This window comes from Taurulus bubalis (assembly GCF_910589615.1).
Source record: "Taurulus bubalis genome assembly, chromosome: 1".
NCBI lineage: Eukaryota > Metazoa > Chordata > Actinopteri > Perciformes > Cottidae > Taurulus > Taurulus bubalis.
In genome coordinates this window covers 32,287,424-32,305,335 of record NC_136589.1, presented here as the reverse complement: position 1 = coordinate 32,305,335, position 17,912 = coordinate 32,287,424, and the positions used below count along the sequence as shown (strand labels likewise).

The following is a 17,912-nucleotide window of genomic DNA, read 5'->3' as shown; positions in this document are numbered from 1 at the left end:
AGCTGAAGTCTATCTGCACTTAAAGTCAATCATAGATCTAATGTTACAACTTGAGCAGATTGTGCCTCATGCTCTGTGCACTGCTGTCCCAGTTAACTCTTCTGCTTTCGTCAAACTGATAAGAGATGAACCCTGGATTAAGGTAAGCCACGTTAGTCAGCTGTCCATGGCGAAAACTGTATTTTATTTTTGGTTCCAAAGTGTAATTTTACCATGGTATAGTTTTCACATGGTGGGCAGAAAATCCCATTTTATAATTTAATTTGTATTTTATGTCATTTTGGCAGAGGAGAACAAAAGTAATATACAAATAGCTTTTAGACCACCATGTAGAAAAACTAGAATACGCAAATAGTGTTAAATGACTAAAGATTGACAAATAAATATCAAGATAACAAAGTGGCTGCCTGGATTTAAGACAGGCGTGATGAAAATCCTGGCTATGGCCCTTTAAAAACAATTTAAACGGAAGTGAAGAATCGTGGATTGATTTCTGTGGTTTCAGTTGAGTTGATTTCAGAAAAAAAAAAGTTTTACTTATTTTTCATGAATTTATTTACAACATGCAACAAATAAGTACAACAATTATGAGCAAAATTACTAGTCAATATAGAAAACTGTCAATAAATAAGTGTTCATAAATGACGTGTACCCCTCATACATTTAAATGTGGGGTTTATATTGAAGTTTTCTAAATATCCCAGAGAGGGCGCTACAAGCCTGCAGAAAGGGAACCACAGATTCAGCCAAGATCAATGGAGAAAATAAGAACGTAGAAGAACAACAACAGTTGTACAACTTGGCTGCAGTGATAAGGGGAAAATATGTATTTTACTACTTTAAAGTTGATGTTCAAGATATTCAGGACGGAGGAACTGTGTTTATTTTCATGACCGTGAGCAAATAAAGAGAAACATCTATTGTGTAATAGTAACCCAGTACTGTAGGAAATACTGAGCAAAGACCACGAATGTGAACTTCTGTTCCGTCAGAAACAGAAATATTTGTGTTATAACCATTGGAATTAAAATTCTGCCCCTGATTCATCCTCTGGGGACCATACTACCAAACATTATGGTCAGCCATCCAGTAGAGATATTCAAAGTGTTACTAGCATCACTCAGAAAATTTGCATGTTTGAAGCTGAAAACCAGCATGTTTTGTTGGTTTGAAAAAAAAAAAATGAAACACCAGAAATGCTGTTCATTTTCTCACTTTATTAAGAATGGAATACAACAGCAGGACAAAAAGTCATAAGAACACCAAAAAAAGTGGATGACCGATCAAATATCAAAGGGACCAAAGACAACATTTTTTTGACGTATTACCCTTCAGGTAAATGTAGCCGTGCAAAGATTGAAAGTATTTAGCAATTCAGATACAATCAAGTGGTTATCTCAAGATAGTATTGTGTAATCCCATCCTCACTATCCCATCTATGTCTATGGAACATATTCATTATTGAGAGGGCAAGACCAGGTCAAGCTATTGATCAGGGACCAGCCAAAAACAAACACCACAATATTTACAATACTGAGATTAGACGTAATCAAATGATGAATTTTATTTATTGTTGATAGTTTGATTTATATACTGGTATAGAAAAAGGATGTTACATTGGCTCTCTGAAGTATAAGTAAAAAAAGAAAGCATATTCACTCGCAAACAATTCATAATAAATAGTAACGTAACACAAACATAGCAAATATTAGAAAAAGCATGTTAGTAGAGTAAAACAAACTAACTATTCAGGTGCTCATCAGAAAAAGTAATAGCTACAGTACACATACAAAAAGCTCAGAGTCACCAGGGACTGAACACTAACTTGCATCAATTACATCTGTGCTTTGCTAACAGAATACTGGGATGAGTCATTTTTCATGTAGAACAAGCAAACCTTTACAACAACAAAAAAAGGGACTCCGCACTTTTCTAAGTTTCTCTCTTACATGCATACACTCACACACACTCACACACAGCTGTTAGTCCGACAGACAGAGAGGGTTTTAGTTCATAGACAGGAGGAGGATTTACTGTATTGAGATGTTTGGGAGGGAGGCGTTAATAAGAGTTAGTGTTATAGTTAGTGTTCGCATGGACCTCAGTTAAAGGAAGCAGGGTAGGGGGGAAAAAAGCTTCAAAAACCCAAACTCAGGGATAGACATTATGGAGATAAACTGTATGTTAGTGTAAGAAAACCTATTCCTCAGGAAAAATAAAGCCAAGCGGAGCATGGTTAGAAGTAGGAAAAGGAATGGCGATGATGTGAACTACTGTCTTTCTTTATGGGCCATGGTTAGCACCTAGCCATTGAAGAATGTTGTATTATTTGGTTCAGTAGTAGCTGTGTGTGTCCTCTCTGGCCTTGTGTCCCTCTCCTTCGTGTCTCCTGTGGCCACGGCGTTCGTTGTGCTGATTGTGGTGGTGGCGTCGGTAGCGGTGGGACCGCCGGGCTGAACGATGAGGAAAACACATACGTTTTATGTTTTAGATATTCTGTAGTAGACGCACAACTATCATCTATTTCTTGCTTTTTTTACACGTCCTCCTATTATTATTGTTAACTAGTATATATATATATATATATATATCTCTCTCTATATATATAGATATTGATAAATATATATAGATATATATAAATATATATCTATATATAAATATATAGATATATATCTATATATATATATATCTATATATATATATATAGATATATATATATCTATATATATATATATAGATATATATCTATATATATATATATATATATGTATATATATATATATAGATATATATATATATATATATATCTATATATATATATATATATAGATATATATCTATATATATATATATATGTATATATATATATATATATATATATATATATATATATATATATATATATATATATATATATATATATATATATATATATAGACCGACTGATACTGGACTTTAGGCTGATTCTGATATGGATATCAGAGTTATAAAATCCTTTAAAATCCTTTTTTTGTATGGTGAGTTGCTCTGCATATGAGCATCAAAATATATTTAGCCTCCAACCAGTTAAGAGCCAGGGCTCAATAGTGGCCAATTGCAACCATTTTGAGAAATTGGCAACACATTCTAGGCCTTTGGTTGCTATCAGTGGCAACCACATGTTAATAGTCAAAAAGGAAGTGCACTCCGAAATAAATATACAAAAATAATATGTGTTGCATTAGTGATGTATTGCTGTTCAGTCAGAACCAGAACCAGACAATGCTGCGTGTGAATTTACAAATCCACAAGCATTTGTTTGAGAGATAATGGTAAAAGCAAATCCAGTTGTGGAGTCATGGTAAGCAAAGTATCCCGGCATCTTTTAGCTTTGTGTTATGATTCAACCCAAACTACGTTAAGAAATAATTTTGTTCCATTACTAAAATAACGTGCTTATTCTTTTATGTCACATTTCCATTTTTAAGATGACAGATTAACTCCATAGAATATTAATTACTTGAAATATATGACTAAAAATGGCAACCATATTTTCTGTTTCAGCAACTAAAAGCTGAACCTGGTGAAGTCCTGAGTTCCTTTACCAACCATTGCTGAAACATAACAAAGCATAAGCAAGCACATAACAAAACATAACAAAGCATTAAAATACACACTGAACACTCACACTTTGTGCAGATGATCCTGGGTCTCTCCCAGCTCCCGTCGGCCCGGCAGCGAGCAGTGGGGATGTGACGCTGGAAGAAGCCCTCAGAGCACTGGTAGCGTACCACTGCATGGATGTCATAATGTGACCTTCGCCGACCTATCAAATGGGCGTTCTCAACTGCGGGCGGTGTCCCACACAACACTGCAGGAAACAATACAACCATCGCAGAGATGAGAGGTATACACAATATCTATTTCTCATCAATCCAGACATGCATTTGGCGCTAAAAGTGTGTATTGCACTTATTATGAGTCTTTCAAGTACAAATACTACAAATATTAGTGCATTGTCCATACTGCTCGGTATTGACCAAATTAAATATTTCAGATGTGCCTCTAGATGGCAGCCTTGTTGCTGTATCTATGTGTGCTCTTAGGGAGAGGCCAGGAGGAGGTAATGGGTCTCTGCAGTAGACAGGGAATACAGCCAATCCCCAAAGCCATGAGGCCGCAGCCAGACAAACAATGACTTAATCATTTTCTCCATGTCCTCCTCCATCTTTTCTATCTCCTGACCATCCTCCGTTTCTCCGGCGTCTTTAGCGTTCTTTGCATCCTACAAGCTGTCGCTGCATTCACATTCAGGTTGGGTCACAGAGGGAAGGTGTGGGAGAGTATTAGGAAAACTTGGCAAACTGGCTTATTTTATATTTGTGGACAACGCAGTAATTGGCAATAACTGCAACTAACGGTTCTGCCGTCTGGACAAGTGTAACAGAGCCCAAAGGAGAGTCGTCAATAAGAAGAAGATTGAGATTAATATTGCTCTCGAAAATCAATACAGGTTTGAGACTGACTCACAATCTTCACTTAAGTTTGTGTCTGTTGTCAATTTTCTTTTAGCATCTGCGGCTGGGACCTTTTAAGAGGGAAAACGTGCAAATGACCAACTGCTGAATCTTTTCGACACGAAGAGCATAAGAACTGATGATGAAGTCCAATGTAAGAAGTCAGCAAAAATCTCTCCTTATGAATTGATTAAGCTTTGATTTGATGAAAAAGTCCCACTAGACCTGAATGTGCAAAACAAGCTATTGTTCATTCGCACACCTCGCATGCTTTGGCGAGATGTCCAGCAATATTTCCGTACCTGTGCCTTTCTTGCAGATGTAAGGCAGGTTGTAGTTGCAGGGCACGTCGTTCCACTTGCCGTCCTCATGGGCAATGGTCACCACACAGTCCTCCCCTCCCGCAAAGAAGTTATCTGGCTGGCTCTCCCTCCAGTTCTCATATACCTGCACGACAGCAAAAACAGTTGCTTTCATTAGTCAGCACCGTCAGACAGTGAGGCTCCAACCTTTTCCCTTGTAAAAGTAATGAAGAACATATTCAGATGAATGACATTTGTGACATTACACTTGAGATTTCACAAATAGGGGCACAGTTAGAATGCAAAAAAATAAATATAATATCTTACTATGAGCAATGGGTACTTTATGAACACAAATCTTTCTGCAAATGTTAAGATTTCTCTATTTGGGTTTTCCAAGGCCAGCTCAGGATTTAGCAACATTTGAATCATAACTCTGATGCCATTTGAAAGGCTGCTCTCTGTACAATCTGACCAATTGTCTTTCGTTGTAGAATTTTATCATATTGTTCTTTTTAGATGTAATTTGTATCGTTTTAACTCTGAAGATTGTGTCCATGAGAGACGGCTCATCCTGACCTCACAAACTCAGAGCCACCCAAACTCACCAGGCCCAAATAGCAGATAACCAGGATAACTCTATCTTATCAAATGTGTTATGTCTGACGTTCTGTACTGTCGTCCTGATCTCCCCACTTGAAACCCTCTTCCTTGGAGACAGCAGCAGCTACCAGCACATACCAAGGCTGGGACCTTGGCCTTGGTGCTTTGGCGGAGGACAACGCCTGCGAGGGGGGTGGGGGGTACGAAATAATGTGCATATCGATTCTGTTTAACTTTTTCCTCATGGTTAGACTTCTGAATCATCTGTTGGGAAGTAGCTATATCCATTCAGCAGAATTTTGTGTCTGTTCAATAAATACTTAATGACATTTAAGAGTTTTCATATCATGTTTATTTCTCACAAGGAAATTGAAAAAGTGGATTTCCACCAGATTGTTTTACTTTTTATCAATAATAACGGATGTGTTTATTACTAACAAAGATTTGAAGGGGCCTTAAAAATGGATTTGAAGATTCTCACATACCAGCACAGTTAAAAAGTGGTCACCTACCAGATCGTTGCTATCGGTCCACTGGAAGTCTTCCTCCACTGTGCGGTCATTCAGACCAATCCAGGCATTGTCATGACCCAGACCTGTAAAAGACAACTTGTTGAGACACCGATCTGCTTTTCTTCTTCCTCTTGTTTATTCCACCATCTTTCATTTCATTACTGCTTCGTTCTATTCGTGACTTCCTTCCTCATCTTGCTTTGTCTTCCATGCTCTGCATGCATCATATATCAAATTAACAAATCAGGAAGACTATATGGAAACAAGTAAACATTCACTTTCATTGTTTTTCCTGTTTCAATTGTATGCATGACATCTCTTTGTTATACAAGATGTATGCTGAACGTTTATTTTACTTCATTTTATTTTGTTTCTAAATATTTAAACATTCTGTTGCATTCAATCAACATTCAAGTGTTTTATGTGTAGTAGGTTGTTTATGACAGAAATGCATACACACCATTGATAAACTCCTGCTCAGTAGCTGAGATGATGCTACTGAGGTGGGCACTGTGCTCTCTGCAGTCTTTCTCTGCATCCTCCCAGGTGTGTCTGTGTGTGAAGTACCTGTGGGACAGTGAAAGTGGATATGAAAATACATATTTCATACATTACGCAGGCAGACAAGTTTAAATGGTACTGAGCGCTGTGGTAAGTATATCACGAATAACTCCAGGGTATAAAAGAGTAATGCAGACAGATAAGGCACCTGTGGTTGCAGTCAAATATATTTATTTTAACAGCAGAGACAGTTTTTCATCATTTCTACCTGTAGCAGTGGCCGTGGTATTTTCTCCAACCGTGCTCGCAACCTTCTACATCTGAAAAGATGAAGAGAAAATGAAGAAGATATGAGAGAAGCTAAACTCATTTCTTGAAGGGCACGTAAAAGCGTAGTAATAGAGCAGCAATACAAAGTAAGATACAATGGTCTGTATAAGATGGAAGGAGGGAGGAAGCTATTTTACCGAGCGTTGCATCCCATTTGGCAAATAAAGACAAAAATATATACTAGCATCTTGAGAGGCTAAATACATGAACAAATTATACAGGCTTGTTTTCAATTCACAACACATGGGGCCCTCTCGCTGCACTATTAGTATTCATTAATAACATCAAAGCCAGTGGATTAATTTACAACAGCAAAGGTTAGATATTCATTCATTCTCATTAGTGCATGGCACACACGCGCACACAAGGAGAGCCGATCTGGAACTGAAGGAGGCTAAAACCAGTGAGGTGATGAATCAGCGTAGGGTATGGGGGGGGGGGGGGGGGGGGGGTGATTAAAGCCAGAGACACACGTGAGTCTTGCCTCATGCTCATGAAACTAAATTGCAAATTTCTTGCTGCCAGGTCCACGTTGGTTTCTGCCAAAGGCCTCTCTGATTTCCGCAGACTAATCTTGATTTACCTACTATATCAGATTACCTGAATCAAACTATTTTACACCCAAATCAGGCTAAGCTTCATTGCAAGCTTAGCCTGATTTATATTTGGCAAACAAAGCCATCTGCCTGCTTGTTTTCCCTGGCTTGTTTCTTTGCCTCACCTTGCTTTTATTTACTTGGCTTTTTACGTTAGTTAGCTTTGAACTGTTAAAGGGAGAAAAATGTAAAACTTGAAATAGCATCTTAAAACTCATTTGTTTTCTTTGGCTTTGTTTTGATTTTACACATCTATATTTTATGGTTGTCCACTAAATTGTGTTCCTTTTTAATCTCCCTCCTTTCTATTTTCTTATTTTGCTTTGAAAAGTGTGATGTAAATAAAGTTTGTTCCATTTGATCCATTTTAGGGAAGCAAGAAAACTCCACATGACCCCTTTAACCTACATACAATACATTATACAACTACAGCAATAATCTCCAACCACAAAACAAGTATTACTATCGCACCAAACACTTCAGACATGCTTAGAAAACATAGTGTGCCTGCAGAGTTTCAATCAGTATCTGTCCACCTGCCGGTCTGTGACACACACGTACTGACAGATGCATCTTTGTGATATTGTTTTATGACAAACAGCTGTAACAGAGACTGATCAAGATTATTTTCACCAGCACAGTTTGCAACAAACATTTTACCAGTGACCGGGAATCCTAACAAGTTCACAACTGTGGCTGCACAACAATGGGCTGAATTTTTTGATGCAGTATTCTCATTCTCACCTTTCTCACACGTGTCTCCTCCATAGCTGGGCAGGCAAAGGCAGAGAAACGAGTCAATTTTGTCGATGCAAGTGCCTCCATTTTCACATGGCTCAGACTGGCAGTCATCAACGTCTGTGAAGAGAAAAAAAAACAGCAAAGAGCAGGCGGGTTGCAGATCTCATTAGAGTTCAAATTAAGAAGATGTATTCTGCTGATCATGTTCATAAAGAGACAAAAATTCTGTGACCATTTGCTTCCATTCAAATATGGCCACAAAATGAGCAGGTCTTTAGTCCTTTGAACAGAGAAATTGTCCATTTTGGTGAGTACAGTATAATACTGTAATTCAAACAGGTTGTGAGGAGAATACATATAGTCTAATCCCTTTTACATTCCTAATTTGTCCTCATTCTCTCACTGAGGAAGACACTCTAAAAGCACTTCAAGTGTTACATCCTTGCATTTACGGTAAAGAGTGTGGCTGACTTGATGTATGTCTAATCTCTTCCTTTGTCTTTTGTCCATTGTCTACATTTACAAAAAGGCTGCATGAGGGAGAAATAGCACTTTGCGTTGCTTTTCCTTGACAGCAGTTCTAAATTTGGTGGACTAGTCAGCAGAGAGGATGAATCTGACCAGAGGATCTAAGTTTGAGCCCCCATTTTGGCAGCCATCCACAATGCAGAAGAAACAACGACAGATGCCAACTCCAGTGCTGCTGTGCTACAATGCTGGCAAACAGTTTTGGGGAAAAAAAGGAAGAAAACTAAACATCTCCTCACAGGGATCAATAGAGTATCATTTTATCATTGTAAATAGAGGGCATGCAATTTTATTTCACCACTGTGGGGGGTTTTTGGACCCATAGCAAAGATATACTCTGGGACTGCAGAAATATACCAAAACTCACAGCAAGAGAGCAACAAGAAAGATCAACCTAGAATGACCTTCAGCCTCATGAAATGTCTGTTTCAGAGTCTTGTGACTAGACACTCTTGAGGGTTGGTTGCAATCAGGCTAGATGTGTAATCTGAACTAAATTGTGGTTTATCAAAAAAATATGTTTCAGGGTATGAGTGGCAGGTAAGATTGTTTTTAATCATTTCTCAAATCCAATTTGTTTTAGTTTGAACTTTTGCTTATTTTTTGTTCTTTTTATATACATGGCAGCTGGGGCTTTCTTATGCAAATGTTTTCTCTCTCAACAGGCTTGAAGTTGAGCAATAGATCAGACAATGTTGTTTGTCTGTAAGATCATAGACATGTAAGAGCATAAGAAGCCACAGAGTTTGCCCTTTTCCCGCTGAAGAAGTAGTTTTCCTTGACAGCTTGGCTAATTGGTTTAAATCACTTAAAGCCACATGGGTCGATGTTTGCAGTACACGCTGACCTCAGGGTTCTCTGACCTCAGGGTTCTATGCTCTGATGTCAGGGTTCTCTGACCTCAGGGTTCTATGCTCTGATGTCAGGGTTCTATGCTCTGATCTCAGGGTTCTATGCTCTGACCTCAGGGTTCTCTGACCTCAGGGTTCTATGCTCTGACCTCAGGGTTCTATGCTCTGACCTCAGGGTTCTATGCTCTGACCTCAGAGTTCTATGCTCTGATCTCAGGGTTCTATGCTCTGATCTCAGGGTTCTATGCTCTGACCTCAGAGTTCTATGCTCTGACGTCAGGTTTCTATGCTCTGACCTCAGGGTTCTCTGATCTTATGGTTCTATGCTCTGACCTCAATGGCTCTAACCACAAGGTTGAGTAGAGGAATGACACTGTGAAAGTCACAATTTGCTTTAAAATAAAACTTATATTTATCAAATACGATGAATCTATTTGAAATAAAATAAAATATTTGTGGTTTTAAACTTAGATGTACCAACGTCATTTATTAGAAATTAAATTAAACCATGTGGGTAGAACTCATTTCAAATTGTGAATTTAATCTCCACTAGAGAAAATGTATCTGAATATCACACAAAAAATACTAAAAAGTGCAGAGTTTGGACATCCTACAAAATGATGGAATACAATGCAACATTTATTTTTTCTCAACGAAGGAGAAACAGGAACATGTACTTTCTCAGGCATCAAATTTGTCGTAAAACAGATGTTAAATACTTTGTATATAACCAAAAACTAGTATCTAAATAAATGCATTTTATTATGAATCTGAAAAAGCCAATGATGACCTTGAATGACTTCTCAATGTGCTAGTTCATAGTTAAACACACACCACAAACTCTCTCCATTAAAATCAGTCCAGCTCTTTGTTGTTCAACGTAAAAAGTCTGATCCCCTCGTCCCTCTCATCCATTATGCAGAGGGAAGCTGCTCCTCAGAGAGATAATTCTGCAAATTCTGCAAATCCATAACAAAGCCCTCCAGCATGCCTACACATCAGCTGCTGGTTGTCAGTTTGATTGTTTGTCCATCCGTCCATCTTTCTGTGATACTGAACAGATACAACTTGGCACTCAGTAAATAAGAAGGTGTTCACAGCCCAAGACGGTTTAAAGTATATATACATATACATTCATATTTATACATATATTCGTAAGCTTAATTTTCTTTGTTGTTTGTTTTTCTCCTGACGTAAAGAAAAGGTCTGTTGTGTAAGGTTGTAGCTTCTTGACCTTTCCTGTCACATTATTTTTATTATACAGATTTTTATGAAGCCTTATCTGTGTGCTAATAAAACAAAATAAATACTCTTTGTGTTACAACAAGGAGGTCATGTTTTCGTCTTTTTTGTTTGTTTTGTTCTTAGGATTATGGAAAAAATACTGGCCCGATTAGAATAGTCCCTGTACAAAAAGCAATAAATAATTTCATCTCTAAAAAACGCCTTTCCTGAGAAGATGTCTCGTAAGAAGAATTAAGTGAAAACATCTGAGTGGGTCTGCCACGGGCCTTTAGATCAGGGGAAATTATTTAAAGAAGAAATACCAGTAGAAATAGAATGACAGTCTGTGTGTGGAGTTTTGTGAGTGTTAGATTACTCTGCAGGCCATGGCTGTGTTTTATTTATGCCACTGTGCTGCTTGTTATGTGGCATAACTCAAATTGATTGCAGTAGGTCCAAGGTTGGGAAAATTATTGAAATTGAAACGATAGAAACACCATCTTCTGGTGTTAAAGCCGTGACACATTTGTTGCTCTCTCTCTGGTAATTTCCTGTCTAACTTTACATTATTTACCATCCAACAAAAAGCCAAAAGAGTACAAGAGGCTCATGAGGCTTAGGGTATGAGAGTTGAGATGAGACGTGACATGTTTTCAGAGACTGTACAATATCTTTTCCACTTCAGCTATAATACACCAAATGTGATTATTTGTCTGTTTTCTTTACAATGATGTTGGTACCCATAATATTTTACATGGAGCATAAAGCCGTCGATTTAAGGCGTCATATGCATCTGCTGTTTGTGCAGCGGTTCCTTCTCACCTTGAAGTCACATCTTATCACATCACTTAGAGTTACACCTCTATGCAGAAACATAATTCAGACCTGACCACGCTGTGCTACAGCCAAACAGATAGGAAGAACAATAGGGGAGTCAGCATGAATACAGAGGGAGGGAGGAAATTGCATGTAGATAAAGAAGAATTGATCAGGAAGAATTTGAATCTAGATTCTGTCATTCCCTCTTTGTCTTGCAGTTCATGCAGGTCACAATTGGTTTTGTGTCAGCTGGCCCAGACGACCTGTAGTGAAATGTATCTTAACTCTAACCTCTAAAAGTGTAACCACAAACAACAGTGAGCAGCACCTCATCTTTATAACTGCACAATGTTATATTTTCTCTGCTGTTAGTTGCTCCTTCTGTCAGCAACATATAACATTCTATTAATGGATTCCTCTGAAGTTTGTTGGTCATAAAGGCCTTCAGGTTAGGAAAAAAATATTTATTTTTGTAAATATTCCTTGTAAGAGATCAATGTAAACACTACCAAAGAAATTCAGTTTGAAAAGAAAAAGCTTGGCAGTGAAAACTACCAATAGTTTGACCTATATTATCGCCCCTACTGTCGAAGGTCTGATCACAACCTTTGACCCCAGCCGCCATTAAAAGTCCTCCCTCACTGTGACGTACAGCCCTGCCAATAGGCCATTGGAGAGCCTTACGCCAATATGTTCTAAGCCAGGGCTGACTTCATCATGACGATGTGTGGATACTTGCATGTGTGGGATGTGTGTGAATGTGTGTGTTTGTGTAAGCATCACTCACCAATCTCACAGTTCTCCCCAGTGTATCCTTGTGGGCAGTAGCAGCTGTAGCCCGTTCCCTGCGGAAGGCACTTTCCTCCGTGCAGACACGGGTTTGTCACGCAGGGCTCCACCTCGTCTAAGAGACAGACGGATGGAGGGAGGGGGGAATGTTGGGATTAAAAAAACGGGAGTTGATACTGTACAGGAGAATGTTTTTTATTTGTGGAAATGTATTTTATTTTGTCCGAGGGCAAAACATGTGTTTCTGAGCTCACCAGCTGAATAAAGCTGAAATGTTTATTTCCATGGTGATCTTCCAAAGTTGGATGACTTCAACACAATTTCACCACTTTATTAATTAATAAAAGGCATGACTAAGTAAAAAATATCTTACCCTAATTTCCACCATTGTAGCGGTTATAACACGCGCATATCCATTTCACACTCTGTCTCTTTTCAAAGGGATCAGAAGCCAGAGAGCCTCAACCTCGCCATCCCCTCGCAGCCACAGTTGTCATGGTTACCATATGGAAAGCGAGGCCTTGGCTCACTCCACCGAGCGTAGTGGGCAGCGTGAGAACTTCAGACATTAGCCATCCACAACAGAAATGAGCAGACCTCCCGCTGAGCGCCTTGGTCGTGCTATTCACCCTCTAAATGTGTGCGTGTGTGGTCTCCTTCCACAATTACAAATTTCCATATCAATTGACACACTACCACGTGTTTCTCCCCTGAGCCGCTCATTATAGCAACTTAAGGTCTTTGAAAACCACCACTCGTTCATCCTGGCCGCAAAAGCTCTGCTGTGGGAGTCTTTGTTCTGCCAGCTCTCTCTGACACTGAGGACTGCTTAGGAGGGGGTGTTGTGTCAGGTTGACAGTGTGTATGTGAGTAGGTTTGTGTTTACACAGGACGATGAGCAAAAATCTGGCTGTGGTTAGCCTTGAGGGTGATCCTGTCAAATAACTACCCAGAAGCAGACATCTAAAGCTCACATATACTCTGGATTATCATGATACCGGCTGCTGTGTTGGGCAAAATAAATGTTCAAGGATATACAAAATAAATAAATAAAAGATTGAGGGTTTTCAATCAAAAGAGTAAGATTCCTCAATAGCGTCCATGGATTTATGTTAAGTTTTGTCAGCCAATACTCTGCTCTGGGATTGTATTCTGCTGAAGTAAGGTGATAAAACCAGCCATGCATTTCATTTAATGTACATCTGTCCAGGCCGAAGTGTAAATGCACCCTCTGCGTCAGTCAAGGTCATGGTACGCCATGATAAATACCTACTGTTATGAGAAGCAGATTTACTACAGCGTGTGTGTGTGTGTACCCATGTGTGTGTGAAAGATAAACTCGGTGCGATTGGCCGTTCATTAAAGCGAGTGGTGCAGAAAAATCAATAGAAGTCGGCAGAAGGAGTTGACAGAGTGGACTGTCCCTCGCTTTGCACAGCGGCCGATACCACCGACACAAACAACAACAATAAGCTGGCAACAGCAAAATCCAACTAATAAGTTTACAGAAATAGCACAGGAAGGGGATAATACATGGAAGAGGCAACGTTGGGATACCTCAAAGTATTAATCCACACATCGCACATAGCCTTTGCTTCGAGAAATAAAAGAGAGAGATGGAAGCCACTATTCTGGTTGAATCTCGAGTGCATCCATCCACTTCTTCTGTTTGTGTAGCAAAGATATCACTGTGTGTTAGTGTGTTTATGGCCTTCTGCCTGAATGACTCCAGGGTGTCGGTCAATCAATCAACCCTCATACTGTACACCAGAATCCCAGATGATTGCCCTCAGCTTCTTGTCGATACAGTTTACAGGTGTACACCCTCAGACTCCTCACATCCTGAGCAGGCAGCTCCGCCATGTCTGCCACCGACATGAGCCGCTTTCGAAGGTAGGAAAATAAATCACCATAAAAAAAACATGTGATAGGATGATGGCCGCCAGGTGATAGGATGTTCCCTGTGTGAGCTCTCATTATCAAGCAAAAAATAAGTAAAGCAGGTGGCCAGCCAGGAGCTTCACTGAGAAATGCAGAGCTGCAGACTTAATCAACAGATTGTGTGGTGGCGGGAATGTGGTCTCTGCTTCTGGTGGGAATATAAGGTGTGTAGCTAGGGGAATAAACAGAGTTATTTGAATAAATATGCCAGTGGCGAGATCAGGGGAGGAAATGAAAAGGAAATAATAAAGGATACTTACATATATTTACAACTTGGGTCTTATTTTCATCTGCCTTCATTTCCTACCAATTATAATAACACTGAACCTACCAAAGTAATTCCTGAGACATGTAGGCACATTGACACACTCAAGTGTGAGCAAGTAAGAAACAAAAACAGTCACACAATCAATTCATCTTTACACACAAGGGCTGTGACAAATAGACACGGAAATGTAAAATACTCGGCTGTGTATATTTTGCATCAAAGCTATTCATATCGGCAGCAATGCCAATTTGAGACAATAAATGTTCAAATAGATTTGCGTAGATGGGGGACCAATACCTCCTATTGACCCACGGCAAACAGTCTGTCTGAGGTAAACTGTTGGATAGCCTAAACTACCGTGAGCTATTTCCTTGAGTTTCCTCTCAGCGAAATGCTCTGAGTGAATTTGAGTTCTCGTTGGTAAACTGTTACGCAGTGAAGATTTCAAGGGCTTTCATTGTGAAGGGTAAGAACAGAGGGAGTGGATCTCATGCGATGTCTTTGTCAGGGTTGAATGGAAAAGCAAAGTTTGCCGTGTTAGTTTTGGACCCAAGGTGCCTGTGTTAGTGTTCAATATTGAGTACGCACAATGTGTTTTGTAGATGCCCTTATTCGTGATGCAAAGCCTTACAGGGGTATGTCGATCTGTTTCTTGGCCAGCAGTGCTGGTAGATTCTGTTACCCTCAGACAGCGCCTGGCTAGATCGATCCTGTCATCTAATTCTGGGTAAAAAACAACAACTAACTTTTCCTTCAAAAAGCAGCCAAACTGAGGTATTTTGAGAATCCACAGCTAGCTTAGCACCAGTGACTTCAAGTCCAGTGAAGCAGTGTTATTTACACATTCCTACTATTGTCAATAAAAGTGATGGTCAAAACTACAAACATAACATCAAAATTGTGTTTTTTAAATTTTTTATAATATGCATGAATTACAATGAATATAGAGATACATGGATGACAAAACATCTAGAAACAGGCAATGCTCACCTGTTGGGCTGAGAGTTATGGTACTGATGTTGACTCCCCCTCTGCTGCTCTCTTCTTCCATGTTGCCAGGTAACAGGGCCCCTGACCCCACAGTGTGAGACCAAGCAGCTTCCTCCACATCTGGGGGTCCCGACAGTAATGGAGGATGAGCCATAGAGCTGTTCAGAGCTGCTTTCTCCACTGGGATCCAGTGGGACGATGTCAGGGTATTTGTGGAACTCTCCAGGATGTCTGAGTGAGTAGATGGAGCTGCGTCTCCTGATCCGGCAGTTTGAAGTGGAGAATGGGAACGGAGGGCGGATGATGTTGAGGTCGAGAAGGACGGGGTTTGGGACATGGATGATGGTGAGGAAGTGGATGAAGATGGGGAAGAGGAAGATGGACTAGACGGGGATGGGGATGGAGATGGGGAGGAGGAAGATGGACTAGACGGGGACGGGGATGGAGATGGGGAGGAGGAAGATGGACTAGACGGGGACGCGGATGGAGATGGGGAGGAGGAAGATGGACTAGACGGGGATGGGGATGGAGATTGGGATTCAAACAGGAATTGAGATGGAGGTGGTTGGGAGGAGGTGGGAGATGGGGACGCAGTAACAGAGGACAAAGGAGATAGAGATGAGGAGAGAGATTGGTGTGGATCTGGTGAGCTTGGTGGGGATGGGATTTTTGCTGGTGAAGTGGACAGGGATTTGGATGTAGATAAGTCAGCGCTTTCCGACCTAGTTGTGGTCATCACTGTGAGCTCCAGCGGACTAGCGGCAGTAGTGGCAGACGTGGTAGTGCTGGACTGTCCCTTCCTGTGACCCCTGTCTCTAGATCGTTCTCTGGATCTTTCTCTTGGTTTGCTTGTTCCAACTGGTCGACGTGAAACTTGTATCTCACCTTTTGCTTCCACGCCAGTGATTCCTCCACTCCCCTCCTCTTCTCCTTTACCTTTATCCTCTCCTCTCCCCTTCTCTTCTCCCCTGCTCCTGTCCTCCCCTCTGTTCTTCTTCCCCCTACCTCTACCTCCTCTACCGCTGCCTCTGGAAGTCACCGTCTCCTCCCTTTTGTCACCCGGCTGGGTTGTGGTTGCTGATTCAACACGGATCCAGGTTTCCCCTTTGGATGAGGGGATTCCAGGTGCAGCGCTGGAGGCGGTGGACATGTGTGTATCTGAAGTCTCCCAGCTCTTGGTGCTCTCAGTAGTCATGGAGTTACTGGAGGCGGCCAAAGTAGATGCCAGACGAGTGGGAGATTCTTCACTGACTGGTGTGGATTCCCTTGAGGGGCTGCTGAACCCTGAACTTCCCCTAGAAAATAAACCTGCACAGGCCACAAAACAAATAAAAAAGGAAAGAACGAGTGAAGTCAGGGGTCCAATTATTGCAGACAGAAAGAATAGTGCAAAAGGCAAAGCCAAGAGTGACTAACAAAGCAAAAAGCATCTATTGGATTGACTCTGCTTTGCCAAGAGAGACAAAACAAACACTTCTGAGCTGTCTGAGCTGTCCGTCAGCTGTTTTTCCTCTATCACTGTACCAGCACTGTCTACACTTCAATATATGAGCTAGCAAACCTCTGTGGACACTGTAAAGATTTTTTTTTTAAATAAGGTTTGAACATATCCCTATATGGTATGTTAACATTATTGTCGCAGAGATAAATATGACCACAGAACAGAGATGGATAAACAATGGCAAACATGTCAATACTCACCTGTCTCACTGCCTAGCAGCAGAAGGTGCTTGTTTGAAACACATAACATTCAGCAGTGTAAGAGTGAGCTTTCAAACCAATATAACGCTGTATTCATATTATATCAGAGTAGCCGCTGACTAATTTCTGCCTGTTGTAATTACAGAGCATTAAATGTCATTTTTTTTCTGAAAGCTCATGTTCAACTTGACACTTTAGTCATTGGAACTGTTCATTTAAAACAGCCACTGTTAACTACGACAAATAAATGAATGACAAAGACCCAACAGATAAAGGCGAAGATCTAAAACCTCTCTGCACACACATTAAGACTAAACAAACGCAGTCAGGCCAAACAGAGAGAAATTTAGACCACCTAGGCCTCAGAATTAAATCAAAAGCCTTGTAACACAGTTTTAACAAACACTAAATGGATGCCTGCCATTTGGAAACCACTTCCATCCTCATAAAATCACTTAAAGACCTGTAAATCTGCTGCACCTAGAGACAGGGAAGAATAGTCCAATTTGATGAGTTGGATTTCACTCTTTTTCCATCATCTGCCTCTTTGAAAGAAACCTGATGTTTTTACCCCACAACGCCTGCGCCTCAGTGGTAATAGTGAGCATCCAGCTCAATAGAGACATGATTTCTCTGCATGGACATGACAGTATCCCACTATATACTGTATGTCTGCCATGGAGTTATTGATAAAGGAAGCTATAGAGTTTTATTCTGCCT

The 17,912-nt window shown here is 40.2% G+C and overlaps 1 protein-coding gene across 1 annotated transcript in view; it reads right to left on the bottom strand.

The window, feature by feature from the left end:
* Window positions 1–2,334: 2,334 nt before the first annotated feature.
* LOC306745777 (neurocan core protein-like) overlaps window positions 2,335–17,912 on the bottom strand; it is a gene marked incomplete at both ends in the record, with an annotated part of 29,873 nt that continues 14,295 nt past the window's right edge. The window contains 9 exons of the mRNA XM_079228616.1: window positions 2,335–2,453; window positions 3,668–3,850; window positions 4,799–4,943; window positions 5,914–5,996; window positions 6,374–6,480; window positions 6,683–6,734; window positions 8,085–8,198; window positions 12,291–12,407; window positions 15,492–16,799. Of these exons, the coding sequence (XP_079084742.1) occupies window positions 2,335–2,453; window positions 3,668–3,850; window positions 4,799–4,943; window positions 5,914–5,996; window positions 6,374–6,480; window positions 6,683–6,734; window positions 8,085–8,198; window positions 12,291–12,407; window positions 15,492–16,799 (2,228 nt within the window). The remainder of the gene's footprint in view (window positions 2,454–3,667; window positions 3,851–4,798; window positions 4,944–5,913; window positions 5,997–6,373; window positions 6,481–6,682; window positions 6,735–8,084; window positions 8,199–12,290; window positions 12,408–15,491; window positions 16,800–17,912) is intronic.